Source organism: Branchiostoma lanceolatum, chromosome 15 (assembly GCF_035083965.1).
Source record: "Branchiostoma lanceolatum isolate klBraLanc5 chromosome 15, klBraLanc5.hap2, whole genome shotgun sequence".
Lineage (NCBI taxonomy): Eukaryota > Metazoa > Chordata > Leptocardii > Amphioxiformes > Branchiostomatidae > Branchiostoma > Branchiostoma lanceolatum.
Window position 1 is genome coordinate 9,259,384 of NC_089736.1, and position 21,461 is coordinate 9,280,844.

Here is a 21,461-nt window from a genome sequence, read left to right on the forward strand (position 1 = left end):
GATGCATGATGCTTCCCCATACTTGAAGACCTCTTCCAAACGGACAAATACAACCCCAAGTCCGAGCGGGGTTCGAAGCTCCGCCCTCTGGATCCAGTGGATTTTAGCGCATGTCTGGCTAATGCTTCGTTGCTTGCCTCAATTACCTCAAGCGGAATACGCATTTGGATGTCGAAGTGAAGTATTGTATAAATTAAATGAAAGAAATAACTAGATACAGGAAACCCGCCTAATCTGGATTAAAAAGGCGAAGGTACGACAACTTGTGCATCTGTTGCCTGTGTATCTATGGATTGTTGTATCATACATTTAGAAATGTGCAAATTCTAGCTTTGAAACTGCAAATTCAGTGGGGAAAGTTCTTTCATCAAGCGCAGTTTACGCGTCTGTGCAAATAGTAGGAGGACGAACGTTGATAATTAAGGTTTAAATCTCCCCTCCCCTGGACGATGTAATGGAATAACCCTCACAACGTCATCATCCAGGATGTACACCTGTTACAGACGATACCATTTCCGGTTTTGACCCCAGTCCATCGCTCCGCCCATATTCATGTCAGTTTGATTGACACTGACCCCAATGTCTCAGCTGGACGGCTCCAAAATAGCGGCGAGCATTTTTGGCTGCGGGTCTAATTTCACCACAACACCGAGGCTGACGGGCTGGGACCGTAGGAGAGTGAGCTTAGAGGCTACGGAACATCAAGTTTTACAAGGTAAAGCACGTTTTGGGGTGGGGGGTATGGTTCTTTTGTTTTAGGTGAATATTGCTGTTTATAAAGTTCCTGCAGAAATGTTTTGTTTTTTTCTTTTCTTTTCTTTTAGGAAGGAGATGACATTGATGTCAATATAAGGTAGAAATCGTGTTGTTTTTAGCTCCAAGCCGATGTATTTTCTTAACGTCTTTTGTTACGTTTTGTAAGTTTGTAAATGGACAAGACGCACAAGAAAAGACTACAAAACCGTCATAAAGAAATGTGGAAAGAATGTTGGGGATTTGGGACTGTGCATCTGCTTGTAAATCAATGCTATTGGTATTATGTTTGTAATGATACCATTAAACTCAGTGATTCCCTATGACATTGCGCATGTCGATAGTGTTGCCAAATGCGTCAACGGTTGTGCGATGCTGACACGGGCTACATATATATCTCTATTCGCTCATATTTCGAGTTGGATACGATGGAGGAAAGATTGGGGTGGGGTGTGTTACGTAAGATGGTTAATTTATATTCAGCTGGGATTATTAGATCAACAGACCGCTGTTATGCGCGACATATCAATGCTAATACATAAAACATGCATTCCAAACTATAATCATTGTACATGTTTAAATTTGCCCAGCACACGTCTTTACGTAACATGTATCTATTTCATATCATTTTTTCTTTCTTATGCCAGTATTAGTTTCAGTAGAATTTTACCACTAGTACATAAAAGTGTATCATGATCGTAAAGCTTTAAATCACAAATTTCCAACTTCACATCCAATATATCATAATATAGTAGATAAATGGAGTCATTCAAAATATCTCTGCTCACGTGCTCCTACCCAAAGATAAGACATTGCTGAGATAACCAGCGTGACTCCAGTAATCTCCTACAATCCTCCCTCCATCAACAGCTCACCTAATCTCGACAGTTGCGACTTATAGGACTAGATACGACCCTGTAAACTATCAGTCGTTATCTTGATACAGATATTCATCCTTGCCAGGACAGAAATTAAAGACAGGAAGGAATCTAACTGAAGATATCGCAGCTGACTATACTTTCATTTCTCATTAAATCTTAGAATCAGTTTGCAATTTAAAGAAATTACTAAATACTCTGTTGGGTTAAGGCAGCCCAGGCTCTAAAATTCGTGTTCGAGTTCGGCCGCGTGCCTGGCCAGCGGCTCGGCCGAACTCGAACACGGTTCGAAATGTTCCACTACGGAGTAGTTCGGGGGACGCAAGGTCTATTACAGTACCCAATCATATATCTCATCTTAGGTGTACGTATAGGTACAAAATTGATTTATAGGCCATGATTTGGATTGTATTACATTCTAAATGTATCAATCAAATGGTTTGGAAGTTGTCTCCTCCTCGAACATGAGCCGCGCCGAGTCCTACTAGCGCTGATTTGACGGAGGTGTTCCAAATAGAACAGGGGGTTCTATATGTTCGATATGGCGTTCGAAGGGAACGGTCGTTACGTCACAGGTGTTGGATTTCGCGGGAGACAACGAGCTGCTTGCGTGGGATCGGGTTATGACTTTTACGGCTTTACGCGCAGCTCAAAACAACATACTTGATCTTTGGAGTAATTAAATATCATTCATTATCGCTTTCTTATCAAAATTGTCCGAGGCTATTTTGCATAGCTTTTAATTTTTTTTTAACTGGGGCGAATTTTAAACAAAATATGACCCAAAAATAGTGGTTTCTGATGTTTTGGGCCCAAAAAAACAATGTAATCGTCATTTTGAACAAAATAGCCTCGGACAAAAATGATTTGTATTGGGATAGCTCTCTTCTTGTAAAATATCATGATGAAAGGTGGTGTTACCGCCTGCGCGCATAAATCCATGAAATACACAGCTTTTTTAACCAAAATGTGTATTTCTAACCCAAAATCCAGCTGTAGAAAAACTAAAGTAACATTTATTCAATGTGTTTTAAGTAGTTCTAAAACTGTGTGAAGTTTCATCGTGGTGCGACAAGGCTATCGGAAGTTACAGGATATGTATTGATATGTATGGAATAATACTTCCTGGGCCGCCTTAACCCAACTGAGTAGTTGCAAATAAGTTAGAAGCAAATTTCCTGTAAAGAAAGCATTGAAATAAACGTCATCGTCAACTGATTCTGTGTACAGCAAGACGAATTCAAGAGAAAGATAATGTATTCTTTGCAAGAATTTGTCTTCTTCACATAATAAAATAGGTTACTATATATCTAGAGTTCCATTAGAAGTAAACAGACCAGGCTGCCTGTGTGATCTAGAATGTGACAAATATGGGAACGGATTTAGAATAGCCCAGTGTTTTTAGGAACTAAATACGCGCCACATTTCAATACGTCTATAGGGGCTCACATCTTGTCCTGTGTGACCTATATCCCCGATAGAGGCCATTAGAAACGTATTAAGTAAGGATATAGTTTCCAAAGTATTTGGATTACTAGATCTTTAGAGCTTTAGATTGGTTTAAGTACTTTCTTATGTAAGTGATATCGGAAATTCCAAAAGAGTACTCTTATAGATTGGCTGCTTCTACCGTCTTAGTTGGTCATCCTTAAAACATTTTTAAAACAGTATCATGAGATGGTAAGAATATGAAATCGAATTATGATTATTTCTAATAGAGTATGACACTTCGGTTCAGAATCTATTCGTTAATTGCAGAAGATTTCTCAATAATCTAAAGAAAACAGCGGAACACGCCAGATTGACAGCCATTGGCCGCCCATGTTGTTCACAGATAATCTAATCAAAAATGTTTAAATAGTCTTTATATAACCATTAGAGACAGCTTGTCTTTGATAACCTTTTTCGTGGCTGATGAAACATACATGCCTAATTAAACTGTGTTTTACCAGGCAACAGTACTTTAATCAGCGATATGCAGGGGCTGACCACGGAAATAATATGTTATGTAATTTTTACAGTCTGTCCATCGCTGTAGAGTGCAAGGTCCTAATACATGTAGTAGGTTGCCAGCACAACTCCCAATGAAACAGAGGATAGTAGTCACGTGACTATATCAGAATAGACCCCTTTCTAAATACCGCGGCCATTTTGAATCTAGCGCGAGCGCGCGTGGTTCGAGCTCGGGAAAGCGCGGGAAAAGTACACACCCGGTAAGTCCGAGCCAGCGGTAATGGCGTCCTCAATAGAAAGCAGCGTTGAGTCATCTTCGGCGGCGAGATGTTCTCCTCCTCGGTGAAATCCATCGATATATTTGCATGGCACAAGTAGATGATATTGTTGTGCACACTTGGACTCGATATCGGCCAGTAAAATTGTGAATTTCTGCTACTTTTCCACAGTTCCTACCGGGATGTTGAGCGCGCGCTACAGTGATAGAATGCTAATTTGTTTACACCGCGTGCTTGTAGTTTCCCTAGTAATGTTAGCTTAAGTCGAGAAAAATCCCACAAAACATACACTTTTCGGGCTGGGATCCTTTTAGCTACTTAGATAGAAATATACAGAATTTTACCGGTCGTGACCGTAATTTTGGACGATGCCAACTTCGCCTGGGAAAACGCGCGTTGAGAGGGGGTCGTGTGTTCTGTCTAGCCTTTCTTTCCTTTCTGTCTAGCTTTTCCTTTCTTTCTTGTTACATCTCTCCGCATGGCGATATTTGACATTTCCGCTGAATGCAATCCAACAAAAAAAAGACGTGAAAATGTAGGCTTGAGCTTAAGGTCAGTTTGGTTAGGAATTTAGCAGAATTTCGGCGGCTTCTTTTGACGAGTTTTCTGAAATATAAAAACCTAAAGTACGTGAGTGAAGATGGAGTGTTTTCACTTTGCGCCGTAGTATCTTAATTTCCGTCGGATGATATTACAGAAACGTGAAAATATGGGCTTGAGGGCTTTGCGTTATAGAAATTTGACGGAACTTCGGTGGCTCCTTTGACTTTGACAATATTTTAGTGCCAAGATTAGCTTGATGAAGTTCGTGAGTGAAAGCAGGGGGCGTGTTTCATTACATCACTTTTTATATTTTAGATTTCCACAGGATGAAACCCCACAAAAAAGGAAAAATATCGGCATGAGGTCCTTCAATCCTCAAGTCAATACTATTTAACGTTTTTCGGGTTCCATCCGGGCAACAGATATCTGAAATATTGCCGCGCAAAATGATATAAAGAAACGTCAGATACAGTGGAAAACACACCTTCACTCACGTACTTGGAGTCCTCAAGACTAAATTCTTGGCATCCTAAAAGATCGTCAAAAAGCCGCCGGAATGCTGCCAAATTTGTACCCAAAAGAACATTGAACTCAAGCCTATATTTTAACGTTTTGCAGGATTTCATTTGGCGGGAATATAAGATATTGCTGAGCGAAGTCGATGTAACGCTGCACAGAAAACACGCCCCTCCCTCAAACTAACGTAATTTCAAGATGATGTTGGCATTGTCACGACAGCCAAAAGGCTCAAGAGTTATATTCATACCTAAACGAAGCTATAATGATCCCAGCCCGAAAAGTGTATGTTTTGTGGGATTTTTCTCGACTTAAGCTAACATTACTAGGGAAACTACAAGCAAGCGGTGTAAACATATTAGCATTCTATAACTGTAGCGCGCGCTCAACATCCCGGTAGGAACTGTGGAAAAGTAGCAGAAATTCACAATTTTACTGGCCGATATCGAGTCCAAGTGTCCACAACAATATCTTCTACTTGACTGTGATGCAAATATATCGATGGATTTCACCGAGGAGGAGAACATCTCGCCGCCGAAGATGACTCAACGCTGCTTTCTAATGAGGACGCCATTACCGCTGGCTCGGACTTACCGGGTGTGTACTTTTCCCGCGCTTTCCCGAGCTCGAACCACGCGCGCTCGCGCTAGATTCAAAATGGCCGCGGTATTTGGAAAGGGGTCTATTAAACCCACCAAGATGGTGGACACTGAAGACGCGTGCAAAGTCGTTATGTAGTAGAAATGTTCTAGACATAACATACCTTAAAGTTTTTGCCTCTGCACATTTAAGACGTATCAGACTATGAATGATTCCTTTCTGAAAACATTTGCCACTGTGAGTTCTGAAGACCGACCGCCATCTTGGATAAACCAACATGGCGGCGACTATGACGTCACTCGAAAACATCAAGCACATATCAACATGGCGGCTATGACGTCACTCGATAAAGTCAAGCACATATCTAAACCAGAAGTATCTAGAGTCTCTAGAACAGTGCTCTGTCCTTATTGTCGTGCGCAGCATTTTTCAAGTCTGTAAATCTTTTACACCAACAGGGTTGGTACCTCGCTGACCGTGCGCCATGGCCATCATGACGTCACTAGAGTTCTGCCACGCCCCCCACGCGGGGGAGGTGCTGAGAGCGCTGCTGGAGATGCGGCGGGAGGGCCTGCTGGTGGACCTGGTGCTGTCCGTGGGCGGGACCGACATCCCCTGTCACCGCGCAGTCCTTGCCTCCTGCAGGTAGGGGGCGTTTCCAAAGAAAAGATTTCTACAATACTGTAAATCGTGCAAAACAGCTACAAAATGATCAAATGTATGCTGCAAATTGCGAAATGATTCAGAAAACGGATGCTAATGTGTAGAATGCCAAACTCAAAGAAGAAGATGTGAAAGACCCAAAATGAAGAATCCGTTATTTGGTATACCTTTCTCTGTGTGTTTAGTCATTTGTTCAACCTTCCTGACCGCATAGATTTCATAATGAAGGCAAATTTTTATTTTTTTATTTTTATTTTTTATTCGCACACTCGCATCAGTTTTGGGGTTCCCAGAGGATGTCATCCATATAATCAAATCAACATGGCCTAATACCTTTTTGGTGACGCCTAATACAGTACTGCGATCGAGTTGCAAATATTTCAAACTCTAAAGCCATATGCATTCATTCATTCTATTCGTTGATGGTGTGGTTAACTAGCAGGAAGGCCTTAACACTGTAGAAGTTTCTGGGTCCAAACGATTCATCACGTGTACATCTCATATTCCACAGTGCCTTCTTCAGAGGGATGATCGGAAACAACAACTGCAGCTGTAGCTGTCACACCTTGAGCGACCAGAAGAAGTTCACCCTCCAAGACGTCAGCCCAGAGTCCTTAAAGCTCCTTGTAGACTACGCGTACACCTCACAAGTCACCATCACGAATGAAAACGTCATGGGCCTCTTGGAAGCCGCCATGTTGTTGAAAATCAGGCCCGTCTGTGACGCATGCGTGAAGTTCCTCGGTGACAACGTCACTGCCTCGACGTGCCTGGCGTTAATGAGATTAGCGTCAGAGTTTTCCTACCCGGAAGTCGGGAAGAAGGCGAAGGAAGTCGCATTGAAGAACTTTTCGACCATCCAAAATTCCAGGGAATTTCTCAACTTGTCCAGGTACCTTTTAAATCGATATGCTAGCCTATGCATATTCCTATGACTGACGACGGTTACATCTGTTGCCATTTCATTTGTCAAAACTGACGTACAAAGAAAGGCTCCGCCCCTGAGGCGTCACCAAAAAATACAAGGCAGGTCTACACTTTCATTTGAGACAAATAACATCCCATAATTCAATTACAAACTGCAGAGGACTTACTTGATAAGTTGTATAAAACATTGTATGCATATGTCTATTCTTACCATGATAACACTGCTCTGGAGGACTTAAAGGATTCTTTGTCTTCATTTTCAGGGAGCAGGTCATTAAACTCATTTCCAATGACGCCCTTAACGCAAAGAACGAAGAAATAGTATTTGAAGCGGTTATAAGATGGGCAAGCCACAATCCCGACCAAAGGTACGTAGAACCGGCACGGTTGAGGTACTGCAGATCTGCCGCCAGGGGGCGCAGTTATCCCTGTCCTTGGTGCTGAATATACATTTTACCACGGCATTTACTCTCTTTCTGCCCGGGCCCGTTGATTTCAAACGTTTGGCAATGTCAGGTCATTGGTGATTTGAGCAAAATAGTGCTAACGTTTAGCGGTGAAAAAAAGAGCTCTTTTCATTACAGTTTTAACATATCAGAAATACCCTATAATTTCTGCTGACCAATGGCTACCCTTCAATGATAATTGAACTGATGTATGCGTTTTTTTCTACTTGTCTATCAAACAGAATGTCAGAGATGAGAACGATGATGGAGTACGTCCGACTTCCTTTCATCGACGTGGACTATTTCACAAAGTATGTTGAAGCCAACGAAGACATGAAATCTTACTGCTCGGACCTAATGCTCGAGGCTAAGCAGTGTTACATGTACCCCGGGGACACTGTGACACGGCGTACTCGGCCCCGGTACGCGTCTGGTGTGCGGGAAACACTCTTAAACATCGGCGGGATCACCTCGGGAAAGCCCTCGTCGGCGCTAACGACGTTAGTCCCGTCGTTAGACAAACCCTGTTGGCAAAGAGTGGAGGTAGAAATGGAGGACACTCTGGCGGAGGAGAAGTCGTTTGCCGCGGTGGCTGTCGGGATGTGTGACGTCATGATTTCTGGAGGAACCTCGTTCCCGAAAGACGTGTGGCTGTATCGGTCCGAGCACAACGCGTGGTCACGTCTACCGGAGATGAAACAAGGTAAGCAGGGATGAAAACTGCAAGGAAAGTAGGAGATGCATGAACACCGATATACTTATCAATTTTTGGCAGAGAAATGTGAAAAAATGAGGGTTATCAAACGCGCGCGCAAAACAACTGAGTTGAATCTAAAATTTAAAAATGGGTTTCTTTGAAATGAACATTTCTTATAAATGTCTGTTCATAGTTCAAGAGCTGGTTTAACACCGATGCACCACGCAATGTCATCACTCCTAAGAATTCAAATGAAGGACGTTATATAACGGTTTTCTCCTTATCCAATCAGGACGATGGTGCCACAGTATGGCTGCCTTACAAGGGAAAGTGTACGCCATCGGCGGTGTCATGTACAAGACATACGACACTGTGGAGCAATACGACCCTTCCACCAAGGCGTGGAGCTTCGCCAAACCACTCCCAGAACCGCTGCAAAATCACACTTCTACCGTCTGTGAGGGGAAAGTGTACGTCCTTGGCGGACGCAATAAGTATATCTCTGCGTCGTGTGACGTTTTCTCGTACGAACCATATTCCAAAACTTGGACTGTCATGGCGCCGATGCCTGAAGCAGCTAGCTGTCTGTCAGCAGCCACCATTAACTCACATGTCTACGTCACAGGGGGTTGTCTCAGGGCGTTGTTCTGTTACAACGCTTCGAACGACGTTTGGGAAACTGTGGCACAAATTGCGAACGATATTTCATCACAAGGGTATGTGCTAGAGGATTGTGGGATGGCGGCGTGCGGGAACAAGGTGTATGTAACTGGAGGAAAGACGAGAGGGGAACGGGGTAAGCTGCGCGGGACGGACGCAGTGTGTTGTTATGACCCAGAGGACAATGGCCTGTCGGACGTATTGCAATTGCCGTTTAAACTTCACTCTCATGGTTGTGTCACAATCTGGACACACGTAGCATAAGACACTAACACCATAGACACTCTAGTTGACTTGATGAAGCTACACATTTGATTGGTTGATACGTATCACGTTAGGGAACATAAAAAGGCCTAACCGCCGAAATTGTGTCACTTGTAACTTTACACCTTTCCACTATTGGGAGTAGAGAAAATACACATCACCAGATTCTAACACTTTGGGGCAATAATCTATTAAACGATCTGATTTTCTGAAACTGAGATTCACAACAAGTCGTTATACGCTAAGCACTAATGCTTACCATTAATGTACGGATATGTGAGTTCAGTTCAACTGACGGCACATCAATGGTTCGGCTTTTAATGTCCTTATGGAGACGTCCTACCAAACCCTTGGTGCAGTACAATGCTCTACCGCAACATGGCGTTTTTGACACTCGACATGTGTGCCGCGAAGGGCTTTGTTCACACGTTATATCCGAATCACATCTACAGGAACTATTTTACATCGACCTGTTGCGCTACATTCAACTCAAATCGTCCCTCTGTGTCTTATACCTTACTCCAACCCAAGACGTTCGAAGTTAAATTAATCAATATTCTCAAATAACTCATGCAGTAGGGCCGCTTGATTCATTGACTACTTCATCTATTAATTCATTCACTCATTCATTTCCCAGGCAATAATTGATAGTTCCATCGATATCTAGCTACCAGCTCATTCATTCATTCATTCATTTATTTTGTTCGTCTGACAATATATATGTACAACAATGACAATGATAAAGACTTGGCTCCAAGATAACGTACTTTATTGCACAAAAGCATCTCATTGACAAAGGAGTTTCAAGACAATGAAAGTGTTCTGATGAAATATTTCATAAAACTTCACATCTGTGCATACATGTGCACTAAACATGCTTTAATTTGATAACAATGATTCTTTTCTTGAATATTCAGAAGTAAAAATTGCTAATTTCGGTGCCCCGTAATGCCCATGATTGTACAAGCAACTCACTGATACATACTGTCGAGCTTTAGTCTTCTAAGTAGTACTAGTAGTTCCGTGCATACCAGCTGGATAGAAGAGAGCTGTTTAAATATATGTTACATAGAAAATGAATGGCAGACAAAATAGCCTAAAATAACACTTTGTCAGGAGTAAAAAGGAACATACTGTATAAGCAAGCATTGACACAATGAGAAGTTATAAAACAAAGTAACAGAAAAATAAAGAAAACTGAACCCATCCTCCATAATCTGATGTACACGTATATAGTTAAGAGACCAACGACAGTGAAAATACATTTAAGAAATCACGAGGACAAGCTATTGTAATTATCACAATGAACGTTATCTTCACGGTGTTTATCAGTGTTACAGGCTCAAAAGTACACATGACCGCATCGCAATAGTTAAAGAGTCTGTTAGGCACCAATTAGGTACTAGTGTTACTGATTTTCGTTGATGTATAACTATATGTGAAGCATTGAAATACAGTATTGTACTGAACTTAACGCATTTTTGCTAGCCATACAATAAGCTATATAAAATCACTTCGTGGGGATCGTCAAGCGCAGTCATTTTTTGTAACATATTACATAAGATGGTTCTTTCCTCGTGTATTTCTATACTTGTTAATCATTGATATCATTATGGCCAATCACAAGCCAGTTGAAAAAAAATGGAAGCCCGTGATTGGTTGATGAAGATTGTTCATTGACCAATCATGGGCTGCCATTCAAATAGTGCAAAGATGGTGTTTTGAACGACTGATCAAGTCGTGGTTAGTATAATCCAGTTGTAATTGTTGTTTTTTAATGACTGAAAGTTACAAGTTGCAGAGAAGTAGTGTCCTTCCAAACGCTTCAAATCCATTCTTATATTATTCTACAAATCCGTTCGTTTGTCCTTCCTTCAAAATAATTACATCTGTACTTGATGTACAAAATGGTGGCCTGCATCTTCCCAGCTCTCATCTCTACTCCCTATACAAAATTATACACACTGTTACTACTTTTCTTCCCAAATCGCACATTTCCGGCCAAAGTATCTCACAGCGAAGGAATCTCCGCATAAACAACAGTACGTTTTGCGGACATACGCTATTTACACACACTGGACAATATTGTATAGGCATGCAATTCAGGAGTAAATCTCACAAGATCAGTCATTGCAACCTCCCATAATACATCATATCAGCTGAAATATTTACAGTCCTGAGTATATGTATATAATATATAATATATTCAACCGTACATCCCCTGTAATATACACCAGAGCTCTCTACCTCCAAAGCCACACTCTCTTAGTCTATATACATTTCTTGATCTTATTTCCATTTTTATGAAACTGAATGAAATAGCACGACTCTATTCGGAGAAATACAAATCATGTCCGTGGCTTTGGATGTAGACACTCTCCCGATATATATTCAGTACAGGAGTTCTATATAAACCTAACCAATGCAGCATATAATTAGTGTCACCTCTGAAAAGCCACGCAGTCTAATCTGAAGGCCTACTCACTAGTACAGTCAAATTGAACACGGATATCTATTTTGTGTTCACACTAGTGTCTGAATTTATCACCTATTTTACGGTGAGACTGATACAATCAATAATCCACCTTGATTATCGGACTTAGACATAAGTTAGACGCCTATTTTCGTGCCAATTTCAATCTCAGGTGTGTTCAAAGATGCAAAAACACACCAGTCATCTAACTCAGGAACAGCCGCCATTTTATATCCTTGCCCTTTGTCCTCCTATGATGGTATGATGGTATAACACTAACAGATCTATTCACGGATCCCATTGCATGCTGGGAGACACAGGGCTCTGTGGGTAGCGCAGGGTATAAAGAACATCATTACCATGACAATGCGTATGCCTGGCATGCGTACTGTCTCCGGTCTATGCTGTCATGGCATGATGTTGTTTGCCCCCTTCCCACAATGCCCCGCGTCTCCCAGCATGCAAGGGGATCCGTGAAAAGGTTATGCTTGACTTTAATCCCGTACCAACTGTAGCAGATACATGAACTTCACACGTGATCAGATGTGTAGAAATCTGCTGTCACCAGGGTCAGGGGTCAAGGTGACAAAATGGCGGACGTTGATGAAATTGACACGACTCAAGAGATGATGCAATATTATCGTTTTCGATGCAACATAAAGGCGCTAACGGCGTAAATACATAAATGTACAATTGATATGGTATGACTACAGCTTTGAAAGACCGTATAGATACAAGATGTATGTAATTCACCCATCTTAAACCAAGCTAACACCAATCTAACATGATAAAACTTTAATCTAAACGTATCTTGGAGTCGACAAGGCCACCATTGCAAGAAGGATTTTAAACCAAATTCGACATTTTCTTGTTGTTGCTCACAAGTGGCCCAAAATGTATGTTTTTGGTGTCTTTGTAAACAATGTTGGGACCACGAATTTTCAGAAAATGTTTTAGGTATACCTTCTGCTGTGTAAGGATGGTTTCGAATGTGGCTTATCAATGCTAAACATCACCAATATTTTTGTGCAGTCTCCGCAATATACATAAAACGTACATAAGGGTAATACATCATTAATGCTGTATAGCTTAAACTCATTGCCTTTCTCGCAAGCAGAATAACCAGCTGTTTGAACGTCCTTGAAAAATTGGCCATAGACAGTGTGATGATACAAGTCTTCTGTACGTATTGCGCATAATACTGACTTTGCTACAAATGACAAAGTACCTTTCATCTATATCTATGACGAAAATTCAAGATGGCGGACCAACACCGAATACACATACCGAATATATTGCATCCCGTCTATGTTTTATCAACAACAACCGTCTAAAATGGCTTCAGTTTTCAAATTCTTCCTGTTGTTATTTTCACAGACAGTGTAAGGAAAGGTTTCTCTATGTTATCAGCCCTTGATCTTGGTATTCATCCCCAAACGGGGGAGTCAATTTGTGAGTAAAACGGGCGGACTGCGAGTTATCTTGCCATTTCCTGGATTTTCATGAATATGCTGGACATAAGAATATTGTTTCTTCTCCAAACTGTGCATACTGCCCATATCTGTGGGAATATTGTAGTAGTCACGTCATTGTGCGTTCCTGTCTATGTAAAATGATTTATAAGGGTCGAGATTTTAGAGCTTTGCTTTGCTACATGTGCCAAGACACAGTGACCAAAAAGGGCAAAATAATATGTACAAATCAATAAACCAAATGGTTGAGCCAAATGAAACAGTTATTGGGTGATATATCAACGCCAAACATGTCCACAACATATTGCAATGATCAGAAAATTGGCGCAGACTCAGTGAACGCCAACGACATGCCACAAAATGGTAATATCATTTTACGACATGTCGTAAGGCCTGTCACTGTTCTACACCATGTCCATCACTTCCCTCTCTTTCCTTTCCTGCTCGATTTTCTCGCGGCTCCGCCTGTCGTACTCACTCAAACCGGTAGATGGCCTGCTGCGGTAGCTCTGCTGGTCAATGTTGGAGTTTTTGCGCTTGGCGTTCTCCTTGTCTTCCTCGTCCTTCTTGGGCTTGCCCCAGTCCTCGGCGACCAGGTTCTCTGCGTTCCAAACCTTGAGTGTTCCATCGTGGGACGCCGTGAAGAGTTTTCCATCTACAACCTAGGGATGCAAAAGAGAAGGCACATGCTAATTTCAGATGACGTCATTACTGTGCCCGCCGCCATGTTGGTGTCCCTATTTGCATTTTAGAGAATCATAGCTCAATTAGATCAAGCATTTTCGGACTCTTTTTAAGATCTTTTGACCCTCTCTTATGAACACAACTGTGCGTCTACAGGTCAAAGGAGAGAATACCTGAAGAACAGGAACAAACGACAACGACTTACCGCTACAGCATTAATGATGTACTCGTGACCCCTGTACGTTCTCTTCAGCGCCCCCGATTTCGCGTCGAATGCTCGTGCGCACGCGTCTCCGCTCCCTGTAAATACTGACAAAGATGTTCCCCTTTCAGTCACATTGACAAGAAAAACATTTTACCCCATACCAAAAAAGAGCAGCTATCAATGCTGAACTTAATCATGCAATCTCAAAAAAATAATTTTTTTCAGAGGTATTATAAGAAATACCTCCGCCTCTGAGGCGTCGCCAAAAAGTTTTAGTTCTGTGCATTTCATTCCTCGAGTCGTCAATGTACAGTAGCTTTTTCCTAATTTGCATACTGTTAACATTTGCATATCATGGATATTCATGAGGTACTTACTTACAGACGCCTTCATGGAAGGCCATGCAGGACACAGTGTGTTCTGCCCCTTATATCACTAATTTGCATACTCTGATCATTTGCATAGCATGAATATTCATGAGGTACTTACAGACGCCTTCGTGGAAGGCCATGCTGGACACGGTGTGTTTCTGTCCCTTGTATTCTCTGGTGCGGTCCCCGAAGTCCACCACCCAGCACTTTGCCGTGTGATCAGAGCTGCCTGTGTACATCAGCTTGTTACTGATCTGTAAAACATAAGATGGGAAATTCGTTACTCATTAAAGAATCCATAAACATAAGGGCCTTACAATCATCCAGACGGGGCACGCCACAAACTTCCGGTGATTTTTTATCCAAAAGACTGTATTAAGCCACTTGAATGTATACCTTTTATTTGCAATACTTATAATATCTTTCTTTCAGTGAGCATTTTTGACGAAATGCATAGAATCAACTTTCTATTATGCTACAACTGTAATGATATTGGGTTTTTTCTTTAAGATAAAAACTAGAGCTGCCGTTGCATGAGAAAAAAATGACAATGGGAAAATAACAAGAACTGGTAAATCAAACATTTCCCCATATATAAAGTGAGTAGCCATCAATCATTCTCCTTTGAAACATACTATCAACGTCTGGAACTTGCTATAAACTGATCATGTTATGAAACAGGCATATCCAATCAACGGTATCTATTGCCCCGCACAGTTATGTGTCATATACATAGCATGATAGTGTTGAAACTTTGTCTTGCTGTCACTAGCACAAAAGATAACAAGTCAAGAACTAAGAACGCTGTTTGCGGGGTCTTAAAGTGTCTTGAAGATAAATTGGGTATTTCGCTCCTACACAAAGAATGTTGTCAGTTGAAAGGCCCGCATACACATCAACAAACCGTACGACCACACACAAACTGTGTCAAAATAAAGTTATCGGACGAAACAACAATACGCATGACAGGACTTTTTGTTCTGTTTCCGTCCATTTAGCTGACCATCCCAATGCTAAGCATTTTCTTTTCGTGACCTGATAGCCTTTCTTATTGTTCGGTAACCCCGTATAATATCAATAGTTTATCCTTATGCAGATCTGACTGCGTATTCTAGCGCATACATTACGACATACAGAACAAAAGAACATAACTCTAGAACAAATTGGATTGTGAGATGTTTCTTCCCATCATAATACCCTCTTTTAAGGAAGAAGATATCAACCGTATCGTAGCTGTTTACATTAACATGTGACCCTCTTTAGTGTATGTAAACAAATCGTTTGTACCTGTCACAATGTTTGTATATACCTATAACACTGACGCCGTTTTTAAAGGGTTACAGAAAAGGTCACAAATATACGCGTGTACATGGTCAAGATTGTGAGGGGCTACATTTGTCCTTTCGGATGGGGACGTAAAGCCGGCGGCCTCAGGCGTCAAACCTCTGCATGTTAAAGAACCCAGCACACTTATCGAGGAGAGTAGGGATGACCCGGTGTGCTTGGCTAAAAACGCGAAATCTGGTTCAATATACTTCACATTAGGTGATGAATTTACCATCCGATGTTGGCCAAGGATAGATGGCAAAGTTCAACATGAAATCTCATTACGAAGAACGTTAATAATATATGCTGTGGCCTTGTGCGAGTTTGAGCTACGAGTGGATGACACATGAAGCGTTGATGTGTAAAAGACATACAGTATTGAATAACCGTATAAAAATTGAATGTGTATCACACAAACAGAAACTAGCTTTACTTCTAAAACTACTGTATGCTTACAGGTAAACGTGTCGCGGTATTGGTTTCCTTCGATTCAAAACTATTTCGCGCCATGGGACCTGGCATTTACAACCTTGCTCGCAGAAGTGGCTGTCGATGATCATGAATAATTTCTGTGACACTCATGTTGCTTTTGATGCCCAGACCCTTGAGGACGCTTCTTAACTACTTAACGCTGTGTTCAGATGGTGTATTACCTCTTATATAAGCTACGGCCGCGTGGCGCGTTGGATACACCCGATCCCTCGATCTCGGAAGTTAAGCAACGCGCGGTCCGGACAGTGCTTGGATGGGAGACCAACCAAGGACATCCGGATTGCTGTAGCCTCACGAAGCTTTCCACGAAATCGTCTTCCGGGAGGGACGTAAAACGGGGGTCCCGTGCTCGAGGAGGTGCCTCGAACACGTTAAACAGCCTCATTACCCTACACATTGGGTACCTGCCTGTGGCACTGGCTGCAAATACACCTGATATATCACATCTTAAGTGACAATTTGATGCAGACTAGGGTGTAACTCGGTTATTTAACCCCAAAAGGAAAATGGAACAACGGCGGACAACAATGGAAAATGAAGAAATTTCAGCATGGGCACCCCGCTAATACATACGCTGATATGATATCGCCAAAATTATCCACGAACATGAAATATTATACGTTCAAATGTACAGCCAAATCTGTATAAGTGGCCACCACTACAGTTAGAAGTACCTGGCCAATGTGACCACTTTAATATCTGTTGGTCCCTAAGATAATTTTCCCCATTGACATAAGTATCAAGAATCCTGTCTACAGTGACCACCTGTCCACATAGACCAGATTTTATTTGTCTCCTGAGAGGTCTACTTGGGCAGTCTTGACAGTTTGCGACCTATAAGATTACCCCCCCCCCCCCCCCTTCCTCATTGGTGGCTTCAAATCTTTCAGTTCTTATCTCTAGATCTCTTCGTCATCATCATCATCATCATCTATCGACCTTTAGGTCGGAAATAAGCTAGTGGGCTCTATCTTCCCTTAGTGACTCATAGATTCACCTATTGCTTTGCAATGACACTTTCTTCACATTTCCAGACACGCGCGATGCGACGCTTTTCGGCCATGTATTTGCAGTGTCTACTGTACTATTGGTACAAGGGTGCGATCTGTTCAGCAGCTAACAGTCACTTCAGTCATGGGTATCCTACCGGCACATTCCATTAGGACATGGGGGGGGGGGGGGGAGCTGTAATGTTAAAAAAAGATATTCGATGGAAATCGCAACTTTTTATGAGAGTTTGATACGTTTTGTTCTGTCAGAAAATCGTCCAAACTCGTAGTTCGTTATTCATAAAAAATGTACCAAACAGTTTGCAATGGCTGCGATTTTTGTGGTACGGCAACAGCGGTTGTACACCCTCCTTCACTCCCTCCCTACTTCACTTCAACGTGTTGAGAAACTAACAATCGATTTCGTTACCTTCATCTGCAATTAGAACGATTTTCCACAAGAGTGGTCGAAGTGTTACGACAAAGTAGACTTATGAATTATTGATAGATGTCTTAGATAGAAAATGTGCAAAGTAGTTTTGATGATTGCTTGGGCGTGGGTTATGACGACGCGTTGTTATTGGCAACCAATTGTTCCGTGAAAAAGGTCCACTGAGTGACTTGCATGAGTCGAGTGATCGTTACACGAAAAACACCGATCAACACCAAAAGCTGTTGCCATGGGATACATCATAAACAACGGAGTGGTGCATTTTGGGAAACAAAATGGCCGTTCAGTTCGATGTGTGAACTATGACGCAATGAGCTGAAGGAGATGACAACTATGACCAATTTGAAATGTAATACACTTACTAGTATCTATCATTGAAATTGTTCTTACTCGAGGCCTAAATCATTGAGAAAGCCACACACAAGGCGAAACTAGTCTAGGTGTGGGATTGAATAAAGCTCTAAACGGGAACTATGCGGCTACAGCGTCTTTTCTGAAGATGTGGCGTGTGTACGGTTGACTTGAGGTTGTCCACTACTATTTGCATACTTACTATTATCATAACCAGACAGCCCGTCAATGGATCCAAAACTGGAGCGGCAAGATATGATGATGACGAATTTATTATTATTCTTGAGTATTGAAAAGCTACAGACCGTCGAACTTTGTTACTTTGAACAACTCCCCCCCCCCCAACAAACTATATATCCTATTTGTGCCTAATACATTGATCTACAAAAAGGCAAGGATATTTTTGTTCACGTTGACAAAAACACGGACATCCACTTTGACATCATCAGCTATTCCTCTGTGACCGTGTAGCAAGGTCACAAATAAGTAGCTTGGAGAAAACGACAATAGAAGGACACATGTCAGTCATTGTCAACAGAACTCCCCGTGTTATGTGGGCGTCATATTTCCGTCAGGGGAATCCATTATATCCCGGTGTATTCAGATGATACTCAATAACCCCCGGGTGTTTATTGTCCATTGACGTGTTTTTACACGTGTGTGTTATTGTAAGTCGGTGTATCTTTAGATCTCAATGAAGATTCCTCCTTTGTGGTATAACGTGTATGTTTCTTTTTCGACAACAGGGAAGGAAGTTCAGCGTGCTGGAGGACGAGAAAACAGCGAAAGCGTCGGACTCGTCCCATTTACCATTATATACTGACTGAGCCATAGAATAGATCCCAATCTCCAGGGTTGAAAAAAAAAAGAACTTGGACTAGAAATATGTGAATAGGTGATTGTGCTCTTTGTAAGTAAGGAAAACATTTACGTCATACTGACGAAATATGCTTTTTTCATCCACTTTGAAGTTTGCGAGTGGTTGTCCTTGTCGTAATGTTACGAATTCAGTATGAATATGAGCAACGCCCTCTGCTGTGGACATGGCTATAATGCAATAACATGACAAGCTTAGTGACTTAGCGATCGTTGCCGAATGGCAATAGAATTAAATGGCATTACAGAGGCTTGGAAAAAAGGTACTTTTCAAGCTGTGCTTGGGTGAATGTCCTGTAAGCCCCTATGTGTGATAGCCTGCATATCAGGCTTCTTGACTGGGAGTATCATGTGCTGTTTTCTAACTGTATACATTTCTGAATGCATCGTGTTTCTAACAGCTGTCCTGCAAAGAGACCTGCTATGGAGGCTAGAAATAGAAGATGAGGGAGGTGGGGGGGGGGGGGGGTCAAAGAAATAGAAATAGATTCCCTGAAATCCTGAGTGTTACCAACTTTTTGCAGGTAACTTACCAGCCTAATAACTTATTCCCAGTTTTCACAATTGTAAGTTCTTGTACTTAGAATTTATGACGATTCAAGGACAAAGGTCTGTTTTGTAAACAAGATCACGTTGCTATGGCAACACAGAGTACCAGAGATTAATCATTCGATAATTTCATCTCTTGATTACAGCGCCCTGCTAACATCGTCTGACAATGACGTCACAGCAACATGGTTTCCGTGACACAAGTTCAGATCCCTTTGTTGTAGCGCCGCATCAATTTTCCCTCAGACAACGTTAGATTGTCAGCCCCATGAATAAGAAATGACCACTCTTATTTCCAATGATAGATTCGAAGGACGGTCACAGTTATTTAATCACAATAACCTTACAATTCAGAATGAGCGATCCAAAACTACGTACGGAAAGGGTAACGTTAGAAGAAAATATTTGATTTGAAAACAGTTGATCACAATTTTGCATAGTTTCTTAAGCTTACAGAAATATTCTGTGTCAGAACCAATTTTGTCATGTATTTATGCATAATTTATAAGTGTGGTCTTCGTTCCAGCTAAGAGCACCCGTTATCTGATGGATTGAAATGGAATAGTATTGTGCAACACACTGTGAAGATATGTGGAGGTGTTGTTCTTTTCACAGTGCGACGCTGCAACTTTCGTCGCGGCACGCTTGGCTACATATTGATATTTCTATGATAAAATCAACGGCCGAACCCGTTGGTAAACCTTTAATTCTTACTTATTTCCCAAATCCTTGGTATGGATTCAACAGAAGCCCATTTTGTCGACAGAGTAGGCGAAGACAAAACCCATAAGAAGCCACAAACCTACCGGCAGGTACCTCTCTGTCAATAAGTAGTCCCCACGCTTGGCAATATGACTTCATTGCTCAATAATCGTATGTGATACCATACTTACATAGCAACTTATACAATAACTCCGCTAAGCGTTACAAACGACTCAGTAGAACAGGGTGAAACTTTTAATAAGTAAGTCCTAAAATTAAAGCACTGTCAGTAACGAACAAATTTCACATAAAGCAAACGAAACTGTGGAAGACCAGGAATTAGTTGGGAAAGATCTGCTGCGCTACAAACAGACAAGAAGAAACCAGATACTTCTCTAAAGACCTAGCGAAAAGTGACGCTAAGCAAAATGAGATGGGGGGGGGGGGGGCAACAAGACGACTGTCACAGTCTTTCGGAATGGCATATGCTTCTTTATGAATGCAGGTGCTTAAGCCATGATAATATGAGAGATTGACCCTATTCTACATGGCTTAGAATATTTTGCCATTCTTTGTAGACACAGAATTCAAATTGGTATGCGTTCGTGACAAAGAAGATTGGTACAACAAAACATGTACTGTATAAAGAAGCTGTCAAAAATAATTGATAGAAAAACGTCATTCTCAGAGCACACAATTATGACTTTTGTATAAACGTGTACGTGTGTTGAAGATTGTTTACTCATCATAGCAACCCAAAAAATTGCAGAAAACATATCATATTACCGAAATGATTGACAGCTACGACGGACGATCTCTGACACTCGGTTAAATCTCCTTTGGGCGCGAAAGAGACTCTGAGTGGTTGGACCACATAATTATACGTTACGGTTTTGCTACCTATCTTGTAAAACTGTCATTATTCATGGTAGCAATGTCGTGTTAAAAAATAAAGTGACAAAGTATTCTTCATTTTCAAAAGTTATGGCCGACCAATTCTATATTCTTTTCGTGACGAATTTTGTTGTGTTTTCGCTTGTCTGGAATATTTTTTCAACCTGATGGATCATCTGACCTAGTATTCTCTCAAGATGACCTTATTGATAAAGAAACGCAAACAATGAATGTGTCAAAACTTGCTCTAGCAAAAAAATGGGACACTATAATCCAGCCAGGTTATCAGCATACGCATAGAGTAGTCTACCACCTCAATGCTCGTTCAAGCGCCTCATACAGTGAAAATGACTATAATTCTAACGTCGGGTGTCTTCAACCTGTCTATCATTGTGGTAGATGCATATCTAGCCATTGATACATAGACAGACGAAGTGTCTTTCACCTC

General features: G+C 41.5%; 2 protein-coding genes across 2 annotated transcripts in view; one reads left to right on the forward strand and one right to left on the reverse strand.

Annotated features, from left to right (window-relative positions):
* On the forward strand, window positions 1-10,758 carry LOC136420602 (kelch-like protein 24). The gene is made up of 6 exons (XM_066407624.1): window positions 1-715; window positions 5,980-6,166; window positions 6,696-7,076; window positions 7,375-7,479; window positions 7,800-8,260; window positions 8,547-10,758. Exons 2-6 carry the CDS (start codon window positions 6,006-6,008, stop codon window positions 9,176-9,178), a joined length of 1,740 nt encoding a protein of 579 aa, XP_066263721.1. The 5' UTR covers window positions 1-715; window positions 5,980-6,005; the 3' UTR covers window positions 9,179-10,758.
* Window positions 9,926-21,461, reverse strand: part of LOC136420618 (WD repeat-containing protein 86-like) — a 26,995-nt gene continuing 15,459 nt past the window's right edge. The window contains exons 3-5 of the mRNA XM_066407661.1: window positions 14,502-14,637; window positions 14,013-14,116; window positions 9,926-13,785 (exon numbers count right to left, since the gene is read on the reverse strand). Of these exons, the coding sequence (XP_066263758.1) occupies window positions 13,528-13,785; window positions 14,013-14,116; window positions 14,502-14,637 (498 nt within the window). The 3' untranslated portion in view covers window positions 9,926-13,527. The remainder of the gene's footprint in view (window positions 13,786-14,012; window positions 14,117-14,501; window positions 14,638-21,461) is intronic.